The 13,508-nt window shown below is 59.2% G+C and overlaps 1 protein-coding gene across 2 annotated transcripts in view; it reads right to left on the reverse strand.

Moving 5' to 3' along the window:
- Nucleotides 1-13,508, reverse strand: part of LOC140897307 (uncharacterized) — a 41,447-nt gene that overhangs the window by 7,587 nt on the left and 20,352 nt on the right. For both annotated transcript variants that reach the window (XM_073309763.1, XM_073309764.1), the window contains exons 14-20: nucleotides 13,224-13,355; nucleotides 12,582-12,713; nucleotides 4,475-4,612; nucleotides 3,926-4,069; nucleotides 2,641-2,784; nucleotides 723-869; nucleotides 97-228 (exon numbers count right to left, since the gene is read on the reverse strand). In XM_073309763.1, the coding sequence (XP_073165864.1) occupies nucleotides 97-228; nucleotides 723-869; nucleotides 2,641-2,784; nucleotides 3,926-4,069; nucleotides 4,475-4,612; nucleotides 12,582-12,713; nucleotides 13,224-13,355 (969 nt within the window). The remainder of the gene's footprint in view (nucleotides 1-96; nucleotides 229-722; nucleotides 870-2,640; nucleotides 2,785-3,925; nucleotides 4,070-4,474; nucleotides 4,613-12,581; nucleotides 12,714-13,223; nucleotides 13,356-13,508) is intronic.

Here is a 13,508-nt window from a genome sequence, read left to right on the forward strand (position 1 = left end):
GTTCCTGTCCACCGCTCGTGCGGTCCTGTCTTTGCATTCCCAATGCTGCCATAGGGCTATCGCTGCCATTCCTCCAGCACGGGGACAGACACTCACCGCTGCCCTGTGCTGGGCATGTCTGGTGGCACCGATGGCTGCAGCATCTCTCTGCTCTCGGGCAGTCCTGGTCACTGCGGCATCTCTGCCCACCGTGCCCCTCGGGGGCGGCTGGGCCAGCGCCGGGTTCCTCTGCAACACAGAGCGGTCACAGGGCAGTGACGCCCCATCCAGACAAGCCCTAACGCTCCAGCTGATATCGGGGGGATGGCAGGGAATGGGGCTGACAAAAGACCCTGCTCTCTCCTCAATCCAGCCTCAGCCCTTGAGTTCCAGCCTTTCCCCACCCACTGCACTGAGACCTTTTCGTTCCCAGGATGGTAACTTAGGAGGAAAAGGCCCGGTTGCCTCTGTCCTCAGCCCCTGTCATGGGCACCTCAATCTCCCCATATGCCCTCAGAGCTCTCTGCTCACTGCCTGTCCCTCTAGTCCCTCCCTGCTCCTCCTCCCGGTGCCCTGCTCCAGCCAGTAACTCTGGGTACCCCCCACATAAAGGTCACGGGCTCCAGAGAATCCCAGCCCCTGCACCAGAAAACTGGCCCTCGAGCCATCGGCCCCTGGGAGGGAGTGACGGGGTGGGCAGCGGGTGCCCCTGGAGCAGCCCACGTGGGCAGGTGCCGTCTCACCTGCCGTGGGGGAGGGCGGTGCACAGACGTAGCTGGAGCCCCTCCTGCAGCACTTGTCTCTCTTGTGGCAGTCGCTGTCCTGCCAGCACAGCGTCAGGGGCGGCCCCTCGTCTCTGATTTTAAATGCTGGACAAAGCCCCGGTTTCTCTGGAACACAGGCCAGGCGCGTGGCAGTGAGGCCCTGCCCAGTCACAGAGCTGCCCCAGCCAAGTCCCAGCGACTCCATGCGGGAATGGGGCGGCAGGCAGGGGGCTCCTTGGGGAAATGGGCCAGGCCCGGCCTGAAGGGCGGCCCAGAACCAGTCCCCTGGCCTGCTGCCTCAGCACCTTCCCTGGCCTCTCCTTGCCCTTTGCTCTCTGAGGTCGCCCCCTCTCTGCCCTGTGACCCCATCTGGCTGGGGCCCTGGCACGTCCAGTCCTCTTCCCCCAGACCCCTCCCTGCCCCAAGCCCTGCCCTCAGCTGCCCGTCCCCTCTCTGCCTCAGCTCACGTGCCCTCTGTCCTGCCAGCGCTCCCGCCCCATGTGGCCTCACTCTTTGCTCCATCATGGCCCTCGGTCCCCAGTTCTCTGGGCCCATGTCCTCTGCCCCCTGGCCCCCAGTGCTCTGTGCCCCACGTCCCCATTCCCAGACCCCTGGGACTGAGCTCCCTGCGGGAATGATGGCCTGAGTCTGAGCTGCTGGCTGGGGAGCAGGGACCATTCAGGACGTGTGTGACGTTATTGACTTGAACTGGGACCGTATAGAACATTGTTGCAACCAGGGTCCTGTAGTGGCACCAAACCTTGTATAAAGGGGGTCAAATAAGGTGTCTAAGACAAAGTTATTGTTTGCTGATTAGGATTATGCTATCTGTCTGCATGTATCATTTTTGTATTTAAAGATATAAGTATTGGCTCTGTACTGTCTGTATTTCAAACTTGTGCTGTGCTTCTGGGTGACACCCCAGACAAGTTGGTGTCAGCTCTGCCTAGCCTGCTTGATGGCCCATTAAGGACCATCCGCTATACAACTGACCCATTGAGAGAAGGCAGACACGCCTTGGGACTCAGCCAGGTGTGCAGGTACCTGCCTATGGACAGAACTCTGAGGTGTTTCCTGGCCATGGGATGGGCAGCTTGTCCTTGGGACAAAGGAAGACAGACCACATGGCAAGAGACTATACAAAGCTGCTGCAGCTCCTCCATCTGGTCTTCAGTCCTGCTTCCTACCTCTGGAGGGACTTGGCGACCCTGAAGCTTTGAACCAAGGACTGAAGGACCCATCCCAGCTGGGGATGTTCTCCAGAGACTGGATTTGAACCTGCCGTTTATTCCATCACTGCTGCAAGCCTGAACCGAGAACTTTGCCGTTACTGGATGTCATTGATTCCATTTAACCAATTCTAGCTCTCCTCTCTATCTTTCCCTTTTATGAATAACCCTTCAGATTTTAGATTCTAAAGGATTGGCAACAGTGTGATTTGAGGGTAAGATCTGATTTGTATTTTGACCTGGCTCTGTGGCTTGGTCCTTTAGGCTTGAGGGAACCTTTTTTCTTTTACTGGGGTGTTGGTTTTCATAACCATCTGTCCCCATAACGAGGGGCACTGGTGGGGATGCTGGGAAACTGGGGTGTCTAAGGGAATTGCTTGTGTGACTTGTGGTTAGCCAGTGGGGTGAGACCGAAGTCCTCTCTGTCTGGCTGGTTGGGTTTGCCTCGGTGTGCAAAGGACCCCCGGGCTTGGGCTGTGGCTGCCCTGCTTGAAGCAATTTGTCCTGAATTGGCCCCTCTCCGTGGGATCCCGCCAGAACCAGCAGCGTTACAGCGTGTTTCTGCGGTGGGTCCTGGCTCATGCCTACATGTCCCAAATGCCTCTCACCTGCGCAGCAGTGAGCCTCGCCTGTGTGGGGCCGGGCTCCGAGAGGGGCAGCAAACTCACCGTGCTGGGGGGCAAGACAGGTGGGGCCACAGTGGAGGTGGCAGCATTTGGCAGCTCCTCCGCAGTCACTGTCCTGGGTGCAGGGGGATAGACAGGGCTCCTGGCTGGCCCCTGGGGCTCTGGCTGGGCACACTCCAGGTTTCACTGAGACAGAGCAGGCCAAAGGGTGACACAAACAGTGCGGTGAGAAGGGAGGGGCTGGAGAAATCAGCACCGAGGGGCTGGAGAAATCAGCACCCGCCTCCCTCGTAGATCACTTGTGCGCCCTCTGCCCTGGCCTGTCCCTCCGCTGGGAGCAAGACTGCCCAGGAGAGTGGAGTCCTAGCCAGGGGAACCAGCCAGGGCAGTTCAGGAGCAAAGCGCTGGGGTAGTGCGTCTGCAAATGGCTGCACACATGCGAATCAGCTCCCGCCAGCGCTCCCTGGCAGGGCATCACAGAGGTGGGAGGCTAGGGTGACCAGATAGAAAGATTGGGACAGGGGGTGGGGGGTAATAAGCACCTATATAAGAAAAAGCCCCGAATATTGGGACTGTCCCTATAAAATCGGGACATCTGGTCACCCTAGGGGATGTTTGCTGGGGATGGGGTTAACGGTGCCTTGCACAGAGCGAGCCCAGGGCTTGGGCACATGTTGCCAAGATGTTAAAAGGAGGCTTCCCTGGGCCATGCCACCTCTGTGTGCACAGGGTAACTAGCAACCCAAGCCCCAGCGGTTAGCGAGTCCCTCAGTGCCCAGTGGTCTCGGTCTATGGCTAGGGACGCACCGGCTCACTGCGGACAGGTGGACACACTGGGAAGGGGCAGAGGTGAGCCAGAGAGAACGAGTCTGTGGCTGGAGGCTGCCCTGCAGGGAGCAACTGCAGAAGCTCCATCTGTTTAGTTTCTCAAGAAGGTTGAGGTGACTTGGTCACGGTCTGCAGCTGTCTGCACGGAGAGGGATTTCTGAGAGAAGTGGCTGGGAGCTGGGGCCCCACATCTTCAGGTTAGAAGCAAGGAGCAGGGCGGGGTGGTGGGTTGTGTCACTTGGGCGTTAGCTCAAGTCTGAACATCTCTCTCTCTGAGGTCTGCTCTAGCTCCACCAGGAGTTCTGGGCTGGGTGCAGGACTCCCCAGGCGAGGGTCTCTGGCTGTGCTATGCAGGAGGGCAGATGGGTCCCTACGGGTCTGGGGCACAGCGGGGCCAGCTGAATGCCCCCTGGACACAGCGGGTTCGAAATCCACCCGAATGTGCCTTTCTAAGGACTGATCTGCAATGGGCCCTGCACGAGGATCCGCTGCCTCTCACCGACAAGCTTCACGGCCACGCAGGCCAGGCCACAGCCGTTGCTGCAGCACTTCTGGGCGCCCGGGCAGTCGCTGTCGGAACGGCATCTCTCATCACAGGCACCGACGGCTCCTCCTGGTAACACCGGGCAGACTCCAGGCCTCACTGCAAGACCCAACAGCCACACGGAGTGAGACCCAGCCTGCGCACCGAAGTGCAGCAGTGGGAGTGGGGGAGGGAAATGGGCCATGCTGGGAGAAGGAAGATAGACCCCACGGCCGCTGTCCTCTTGTGCCCTTAGCCTCTGCACTGGTGCTCTTTGCGGAGAGAAGGCCCCATGTCCATGTTAAGGATCTGCCAGTCTCAGAGTCTCTGAGGCCAGCCGGGAGTCGGGATCATTCAGGGCAGGTTTATGGGACTGGGCTTCTGGCTCCTGACTGAGCGAGCCCCAGCCCCAGCTCAGGCAGGCAGCTCTCAGCCCTTGGGGAGCCCTGTACTCAGCTCATCCGGGGATCAGCACACGCGGCAGGGCTGAGCACAGAGATGCTGATGTGTAAGGTCTGAACATACCTTCAGCGATGACTCCCATGCAGACGTGACCACACCCGGTGCTGCAGCATTTCTGCCCCCTGGGGCACTGCGTGTCCCTGGTGCACTTCTCCACACAGAGGCCAGGTCTCTGCAGCGTCGGGCAGATGCCGGGTCTCTCTGGAACACACAATGGGCGTGCGGCAGAGACCCTGCCCAGTCACTGAGCTGCTTTCGTCTCCAAGTTGGTCAAGTTCCCCCCACAACTGCCATAAACAAACGACCCATTTCCCCGAGTTGGAGGGGCCAGAGTGGCAAGAAGCGAAGGCCTCCCTGCGGCCCGTCTCGGCAGGGAGCTGGCAAACATGTAGGGCCCAGTGAGGTCCCTCATGGGGAAGGGGGAGTGGAACAGAGAGGAAGCTGACAGGGCTCTAGAGACATGAATGGGGCTCTGCTGGGACCTCGCCAGGGGGTGGCAGGGGATTGCAGGGACCAAGGGAGGAGCGAGAGATTCAGGGCAGGAGGTGGATGGAGCAGGCGTCAGAAGCACACAGCTGGATCCCCTGTAGGTTTCAACCCCCGCCCCCCCGGGATGCTCCAGGGGGCTCTGCTCTGTCCCTGGGGGTGGTGTAGATGCTCAGGGTGCTGTTGTCAGAGCCACCCCAGCCAACACCTGATAACTCCATGTGGGAAAGAGGGGGTGTCCTGAGGGAAGGGGACAGAGCAGGACTGAAGGACCTCAGCTGCCCGGTAATGCCAAGTAACGATGGGCAAAGCCTGGATCGCGCTGCCCCTGTGTGCTGCCCCATTCTTCCTGCGTGGGACAAAACATAAGAACGGCCATCCTGGGTCAGACATTTGTAAGTTCAACTTTCGTGATAAAGAGATTGCACTGCAGTACTTGTATTAGGTGAATTGAAAAATCCTATTTCTTTTGTTTTTTTATAGTGCAAATATTTGTAATACAAATATGAAGTGAGCACTGTACCCTTTGAAAATATTTGAAAATGTAGAAAACATCCAAAAATATTTAAATAAATGATATCCACAGTATGCATCCGATGAAGTGAGCTGTAGCTCACGAAAGCTCATGCTCAAATAAATGGGTTAGTCTCTAAGGTGCCACAAGTCCTCCTGTTCTTTTTGCGAATACAGACTAACACGGCTGTTACTCTGAAACCTGTTATTATGGTGTGACGATGTGACTCAGCAGGGAGGGGGGAGTGTTGACCTGGGAATGTGCCCTGGGGATGGGAGACCTGAGAGCCTGTCACCTGAGCCAGGAGGGGGAGGGGGAGGTAACACCTCTGCCCAGGAATGTGAACAGAGGCTGCAGCAGGGAACCTGCTGGGTGGGTTTAGTTTCAGTTTGGGGCTGGGTGGAGAAACACAGGGAACCCCAGGGCTGGGGTCTAAGCTCCCTGCTCCCCCAGAAGGACTTGACTGAGGGGTCCTGGTTGTACCCACAAGCTCTGTTTGGGACTGTTCCTGTTGTCCAATAAACCTTCTGTTTTACTGGCTGGCTGAGAGTCTCAGTGGATCCCAGGAAGAGGGGTGCAGGGCCTGGACTCCCCCACACTCCGTGACAACTGGTGGCAGCGGTGGGATGTACTGCACCCCGTGAACGGCGCTTCCTGCAGTAAGTGACTGGGGAGCAGTAAAACGAAGGGGAATTGACGGGGACCAGGCGTGCTGAAGATTCAGAGAGAGACGGTTTCGGGGGGCGGTTAACCCCTGGGAATGTGTGACCAGAGAGAAAGACTTTTGCAGTAACAGGGTCCCCCAGGGGATTGCAGCGAGCGGTCCCAGGGGCGGAGGAGTCTGCAGCTCGACCCTGGCAAAGAGTCGGTGACCTCAAGAAGGACGGGCACACGAGGGGCTTTTCCTGGAAACCGTGGGAAGCTGCCCGGCCTGCGAGTGGCCAGCAGGGAGATGTACGCTAAACGCCTGAAGAGCGACCTGGTGGAGCTGTGCAGGCAGAGGGGGCTGCTCATCGGGAGGTCCACCAAGGAACAGCTGATTGCCCAGCTGGAGGAGAGGGATCGCTTGGATGACCCGATCCCTGTCCCTGAGGGAAGCTGCCCGGGGGACGCAGCGTGGGCCCTGGGGCCTGACCGGGCTGGGAGGGGTCAGACTGCTGCTGAGGACATCCCGAGACCCTTCCTACCTATGTCCGGGGGAGGGGTTGGGGGAAGCCCAGCGAATACCGAGGGCACCCTGACCCCGGCACCCAGCAGGGGATCCTCCCGGCGGAGCTCCCCATCCCTGGAGCGGAGGCGGCTGGAATGGGAGAGGGAGATGAAAATGAGGGAGCTGGAGGATCATGAAAAACAACGTCAACATGAGCAGGAGGAGAAGGAGAAACAACGTCAACATGAGCGTCAGGAGAAGGAGAAACAACGTCAACATGAGCAGGAGGAGAAGGAGAGGGAGCGTCAGGAGAAGGAGAGGGAGCGTCAGGAGAAGGAGAGGGAGCGTCAGGAGAAGGAGAAACAAAGACAGCATGAACTGGAGCTGGCCAGGCTGAGGAGCAGTGGGGCCCCGGCTGCGGCTGCGGTGAGTGAGGGGGGACCCAAGACGGCAAGGAACTTTGATAAGTGCTTCCTGGCCCAGCGGAAGGAGGGGGAGGACATGGATAGCTTCCTGACGGCCTTTGAGAATGCCTGTGAGCTGCACAGGGTTGACCCTGCAGACAGGCTCCAGTTTCTCACCCCCTTACTGGACCCCAAAGCCGTGGAGGTGTACAGCCGAATGACAGGGCCGGAGGCAGGGGACTATGAACTGTTCAAGCAGGCCCTGCTCCGTGAGTTTGGGCTGACCCCCGAGATGTACCGGAGAAGGTTCCGGAGTCAGCGTAAAACGCCTGAGGTCACCTACCTACAACTGGCCAACCGGATGCAGGGGTATGCCCGCAAGTGGACAGCTGGGGCCCGAGCTAAAGAGGACCTGCTGGACCTAATCGTACTGGAGCAGCTGTATGAACAGTGCCCTTCCGACCTGAGGCTGTGGTTGGTGGACAAAAAGCTCGAGAACCCCCAGCACGCAGGGCAGCTGGCCGACGAGTTTGTGAACAGTCGGTCAGGGGGTAGCCGGGAGGAGCCCCAAAAGAACAAGCCCCCCCCGATGCAGAGAGAGAGTCACCAGGGGGCCTCCCAGCGGGGAAATAGGGAGAACCCCCTCCCAAGGGGAACGCCTGGCGTCGGGCCCCTCCGACCTGCTCGAGGGGACCAACGTGACCTGAGCTGCTATCACTGTGGCCAGAGAGGCCACGTACGGTCCCAGTGCCCCGGGCTCAGGGACAGACTGAGCAGACCCAACCTACCCAGGGTTAACTGGGTAGGGACCCAGCTGGACGAGGGGCAGACGACCCAGGAAAGGGGGGCTGCCAGTTTACCACCTGCTCAGGAGGGAAGAGTACCCCAGGCCAGCTCCACCAGAGGGCTGGAGGCTCTGGACTCAGGGTGCTCAGTTTACAGGGTGGGCGCGGGGCTGTCCCTCCGGAGAGAGTGCCTTGTTCCCCTGGAGGTGGATGGGAGGAAGGTCAATGGATACTGGGATACGGGCGCGGAGGTGACGCTGGCCCGGCCCGAGGTGGTGGCCCCAGATCGGGTGGTGCCCAACACCTATCTGACCCTGACAGGGGTGGGCGGGACCCCATTTAAGGTGCCCGTGGCAAGGGTACACCTGAAATGGGGGGCCAAGGAGGGCCCCAAGGATGTGGGGGTACACCACCATTTGCCCACTGAAGTTTTGATGGGGGGAGACCTAGAGGACTGGCCAAGCAAGCCCCAGGCCGCCCTGGTTGTGACGCGTAGCCAGAGCCGGCGAGGGGCACTGCGCCCTGACCTCGGGGAGGGTATCACACCGGAGGCGCAGGACCCTACCCTGGTGGGGAGGGAGGGCCGAGGGGCACGGCTTAGAGAGGCGGAGGCCTCAGACCTGGCCAGCGAGAGGGAACCGGGCCCCGTCCCTGCCCCAGCTGCTGAGTTCCAGGCCGAGTTGAGGAAAGACCCCTCCTTGCGGAAGCTCAGGGACCTGGCCGACCTCAGGGTGGTACGGACCATGAGGAGAGGCTGCCAGGAGAGGTTCCTGTGGGAGAAGGGGTTCCTGTACCGAGAATGGGCTCCCACAAGGGAAGTAGAGTCCTGTGGGATCAGGAGGCAGCTGGTGGTCCCCCAGAAGTATCGCCGCAGGCTCCTGTACCTGGCCCATGACATCCCCCTCGCAGGGCACCAGGGAATCCGGCGCACCCGGCAGAGGTTGCTACAGAACTTTTACTGGCCCGGGGTCTTTACCACGGTCCGGCAGTATTGCCGATCCTGTGACCCCTGTCAGAGGGTGGGGAAGGCCCGGGACAAGGGGAAAGCGGCTTTGAGACCTTTGCCCATCATAGAGGAGCCTTTCCAGAAGGTGGCCATGGACATCGTGGGGCCTCTCAGCAAGACGACCCGGTCGGGGAAGAAATACATTCTGGTGGTGGTAGATTTTGCCACCCGCTACCCCGAGGCAGTGCCCTTAGCTTCCATTGAAGCAGACACCGTGGCCGATGCGCTCCTGACCATTTTCAGCCGAGTGGGGTTCCCCAAGGAAGTCTTGACAGACCAAGGCTCCAACTTCATGTCGGCCCTGCTCCGGTGCTTGTGGGAGAAATGTGGGGTCCGGCACGACTGGGCCTCAGCTTATCACCCCCAGTCCAATGGGCTGGTGGAGAGGTTTAACGGGACGCTAAAGATGATGCTGAGAACCTTTATGAATCAGCACCCGCAGGATTGGGACAAGTACTTACCTCACCTGCTGTTCGCATACAGGGAGGTGCCCCAGGAGTCTACCGGATTTTCGCCTTTCGAACTGTTATATGGCAGGAGGGTGAGGGGCCCCCTGGACCTGATGAGAGACGAGTGGGAGGGGAAGGCCACTCCCGATGGAGAGTCAGTGGTGGAGTATGTCCTGATCTTCCGAGAGAGACTGGCTGAACTCATGGGCCTGGCCAGGGAGAATCTGGCCAGAGCCCAGAGGAAGCAGAAGGTCTGGTATGACCGCACGGCACGGGCCCGTGCCTACGCCACCGGGGATCAGGTGATGGTTCTCATCCCAGTGAGAAAGAACAAACTACAGGCCGCCTGGGAGGGCCCTTTCAAGGTCGTCAAGCAGCTCAATGAGGTAAACTATGTGGTGGAGCTGTCAAACCGGGCGCACCACCGCCGGGTGTACCATGTGAATATGATGAAGCCATATTATGCCAGGGGGAATGTGGTGTTGGCCGTGTGTGGACAGTGGGAAGAGCAGGGAGATGACCCTTTAGTAGATCTATTCCCTGGGACCAGAGCTGGTTTCCCCCTGGAAACAATTCCCCTCTCGGATCAGCTAACCCCTGCCCAGCAAGCTGAGGTCAGGGAGGTGCTGCATCCGTACCGACAGCTGTTTTCCAACCAGCCTGGACGCACTAATCTGACTGTCCACCGGGTGCAGACAGGGTCACACCCGCCGATAAGATGCTCCCCCTTCCGAGTCACAGGGAAAACTGCTCAGGACCTGGAAAGAGAGGTCCGGGACATGCTGGCTTTGGGGGTGATCCAGCCATCTGCCAGCCCTTGGGCCTCGCCGGTGGTGCTGGTCCCCAAAAAGGACGGGTCGGTCCGGTTCTGTGTGGACTATCGGAAGCTCAATGCCATCACTGTATCTGATGCCTACCCCATGCCCAGGCCTGATGAGCTCCTAGACAAGCTGGGAGGAGCTCGGTACCTCACCACCATGGACCTTACAAAGGGCTACTGGCAAGTGCCGCTGGATGCAGATGCCCGACTGAAATCGGCCTTTATCACCCCTCTGGGGCTCTATGAGTTCCTGACCCTGCCTTTCGGCCTCAAGGGAGCGCCGGCCACCTTCCAGCGCCTAGTGGACCAGCTCCTGAGGGGGATGGAGAGTTTTGCCGTGGCGTATATTGATGACATCTGTGTCTTTAGCCAGACCTGGGAGGACCACGTGTCCCAGGTTAGACAAGTGCTGGACCGACTCCAGGGGGCTGGGCTGACTGTAAAAGCGGAGAAGTGCAAGGTGGGGATGGCGGAAGTATCTTACCTGGGCCATCGGGTGGGGAGCGGCCGCCTAAAGCCGGAACCAGACAAGGTGGAGGTGATCAGAGACTGGCCCGCTCCCCACACCAAAAAGCAGGTCCAAGCCTTTATTGGGATGGCAGGATACTACCGAAGATTTGTGCCCCACTTTAGCGCCATCGCCACCCCCATCACAGAGCTATGCAAGAAGGGGAAGCCAGACAAGGTGGTCTGGACCGAGCAGTGCCAGGAGGCTTTCCGGGCGCTGAAGGAGGCTCTGGTCAGTGGCCCAGTTCTGGCAAACCCAGACTTTGACAAGCCCTTTGTGGTGTTCACCGACGCCTCAGACACGGGACTGGGGGCGGTGTTAATGCAGGAGGATGAAAAGGGGGAGAGACACCCCATCGTGTACCTGAGCAAGAAGTTGCTACCCCGGGAGCAACACTACGCGGCCATCGAGAAGGAGTGCCTGGCCATGGTGTGGGCCCTCAAGAAACTAGAGCCGTATCTCTTCGGGCGACACTTCACTGTCTACACCGACCACTCTCCCCTGACCTGGCTGCACCAGATGAAAGGAGCCAACGCCAAGCTCCTGAGATGGAGCCTGCTCCTGCAGGATTACGACATGGACGTGGTCCACGTGAAGGGAAGTGCCAACCTGATAGCGGATGCGCTGTCCCGGAGAGGGGGCCCCGAACTTCCCCAGGTCACTGGTCAGCGTGACCCCGCTCAGTTCAGTCTCGAAGGGGGGAGAGATGTGACGATGTGACTCAGCAGGGAGGGGGGAGTGTTGACCTGGGAATGTGCCCTGGGGATGGGAGACCTGAGAGCCTGTCACCTGAGCCAGGAGGGGGAGGGGGAGGTAACACCTCTGCCCAGGAATGTGAACAGAGGCTGCAGCAGGGAACCTGCTGGGTGGGTTTAGTTTCAGTTTGGGGCTGGGTGGACAAACACAGGGAACCCCAGGGCTGGGGTCTAAGCTCCCTGCTCCCCCAGAAGGACTTGACTGAGGGGTCCTGGTTGTACCCACAAGCTCTGTTTGGGACTGTTCCTGTTGTCCAATAAACCTTCTGTTTTACTGGCTGGCTGAGAGTCTCAGTGGATCCCAGGAAGAGGGGTGCAGGGCCTGGACTCCCCCACACTCCGTGACATATGGTTTATGTGATGCAGCAGGGAGCGGGGAGTGTTGACCTGGGAATGTGGCAGGGGAGTTTCAATGGGAGACCTGAGAGCCTGTAACCTGAGCCAGGAGGGGGTGGGGGAGGTAACACCTCTGCCCGGGAATGTGAACAGAGGCTGCAGGAGGGAGCCTGCTGGGGGAGGGTTAGGTTCAGTTTGGGGCTGGATGGAGGAACACAGGGAACCCCAGGGCTGGGGTCTAAGCTCCCTGCTCCCCCAGAAGGACTTGACTGAGGGGTCCTGGGTGTACCCACAAGCTCTGTTTGTTCCTGTTGTCCAATAAACCTTCTGTTTTACTGGCTGGCTGAGAGTCTCAGTGAATCCCAGGAAGAGGGGTGCAGGGCCCTGACTCTTCCACACTCCGTGACAGTTTAACAGTGTGACTAATCATGATTGATTTTTTTTAATTGCTTGACAGCCCTAGTTTTCAGAGAACTATCCATGATGATTCCAAGATCTCTTTCTTGGTGTTAACAGCTGTTTTAGATCCATCATTTTGTATGTACAGGTGGGATGATGTTTTCCAATGTGCATTACTTTGCATTTATCAACACTGAATTTCATCTGCCACTTTCTTGCCCAGTCACCCAGTTTTGTGAGGTCCCTTTGTAGCTCTTCACAGTCAGCTTTGGGCTTAACTATCTTAAGGAATTTTGTATTGTCTGTAAGTTTTGCCATCTCACTGTTTATCCCTTTTTCCAGGTCACTTATGAATACATTGAGACACCCTGCAGCTCCCTGGAGTGACCCTCTTCACCTACCGGGACGGGAGCTGTCATTCCCCAGAGTCCAGCTCCGCCCCCCAGAAGGCAACTGGCTGAGGGCTGGGGCTGAGGGCGGCATTATTATGGGGCCGATGGGGGCGAGGGATGGACACAGCTCGGATTCCTGCTGCCAATGGCACAGGGTGGGGCTTACCTTCGCCCTGTGCGGGGCACTCTGTACGACACCGACGGCTGCAGCATCTCTCTGCTCCCGGGCAGTCCCGGTCACTGTGGCATCTCTGCCCACCGTGCCCCTCGGGGGCGGCTGGGCCAGCGCCGGGTTCCTCTGCAACACAGAGTGGTCACAGGGCAGTGACGGCCCATCCAGACAAGCCCTAATGCTCCAGCTGGTATTGGGGGGGTGAGGGGAATGGGGCTGACTGGGGCTGGAGCCAGACCCAAAAGTGTGAGAATGTCCAATCTCCTTCTCCAGCCCCTGCTCCCGCTGGCCTCAGCCCCTCCCACATGTGCCCCCACCTCCCGAAGAGAGATCACACTGGGCAGGACAGGCCCCACCACAGACATGCACCAAATTGCTCTAGAGCCCCACGGCTCCCTCACACCTGAACACAAGCCCGGCTCCCTGCCCAAGCTGCCCTCTTCCTGCCCCCCTCTCCTGTTAGTGTTGGAGAGGCAATATGGAGTGGGCTGGAACCCTGGCCCCCTGGCTCGGAAGGACAAGCAGCCTTGGACCTAGGGTGGCAGAGATCAGGGTAATAAATGGGGTTGGGTCAGCAGAGATTCCCATTGGTCTGTGTAACCCGGGACCCTTGAGCCCATTCCCAGCTCCTCTTACCTTCGCCCTGCGTGGGGCACTCTGTACGACACCGATGGCTGCAGCACCTCTCTGCTCCCGGGCAGTCCCGGTCACTGCGACATCTCTGCCCACCGTGCCCCTCGGAGGCAGCTGGGCCAGATGTGGGGGTCTCTGTTACACAGAACAGCCCCATGGCAGTGAGACCCCGGCTGGGCACAGAGCCGCACCAGATATAGCCTCACACCTCCATGGGAAAGGGGGTGTCCTAAGGGAACCGGGCCAGACCAGGAATGAAGAAGGACCCCGGTGCCTGTCCCGTCCCGT

The sequence above is a fragment of the Lepidochelys kempii genome, chromosome 13, assembly GCF_965140265.1.
Source record: "Lepidochelys kempii isolate rLepKem1 chromosome 13, rLepKem1.hap2, whole genome shotgun sequence".
Taxonomy (NCBI): domain Eukaryota; kingdom Metazoa; phylum Chordata; order Testudines; family Cheloniidae; genus Lepidochelys; species Lepidochelys kempii.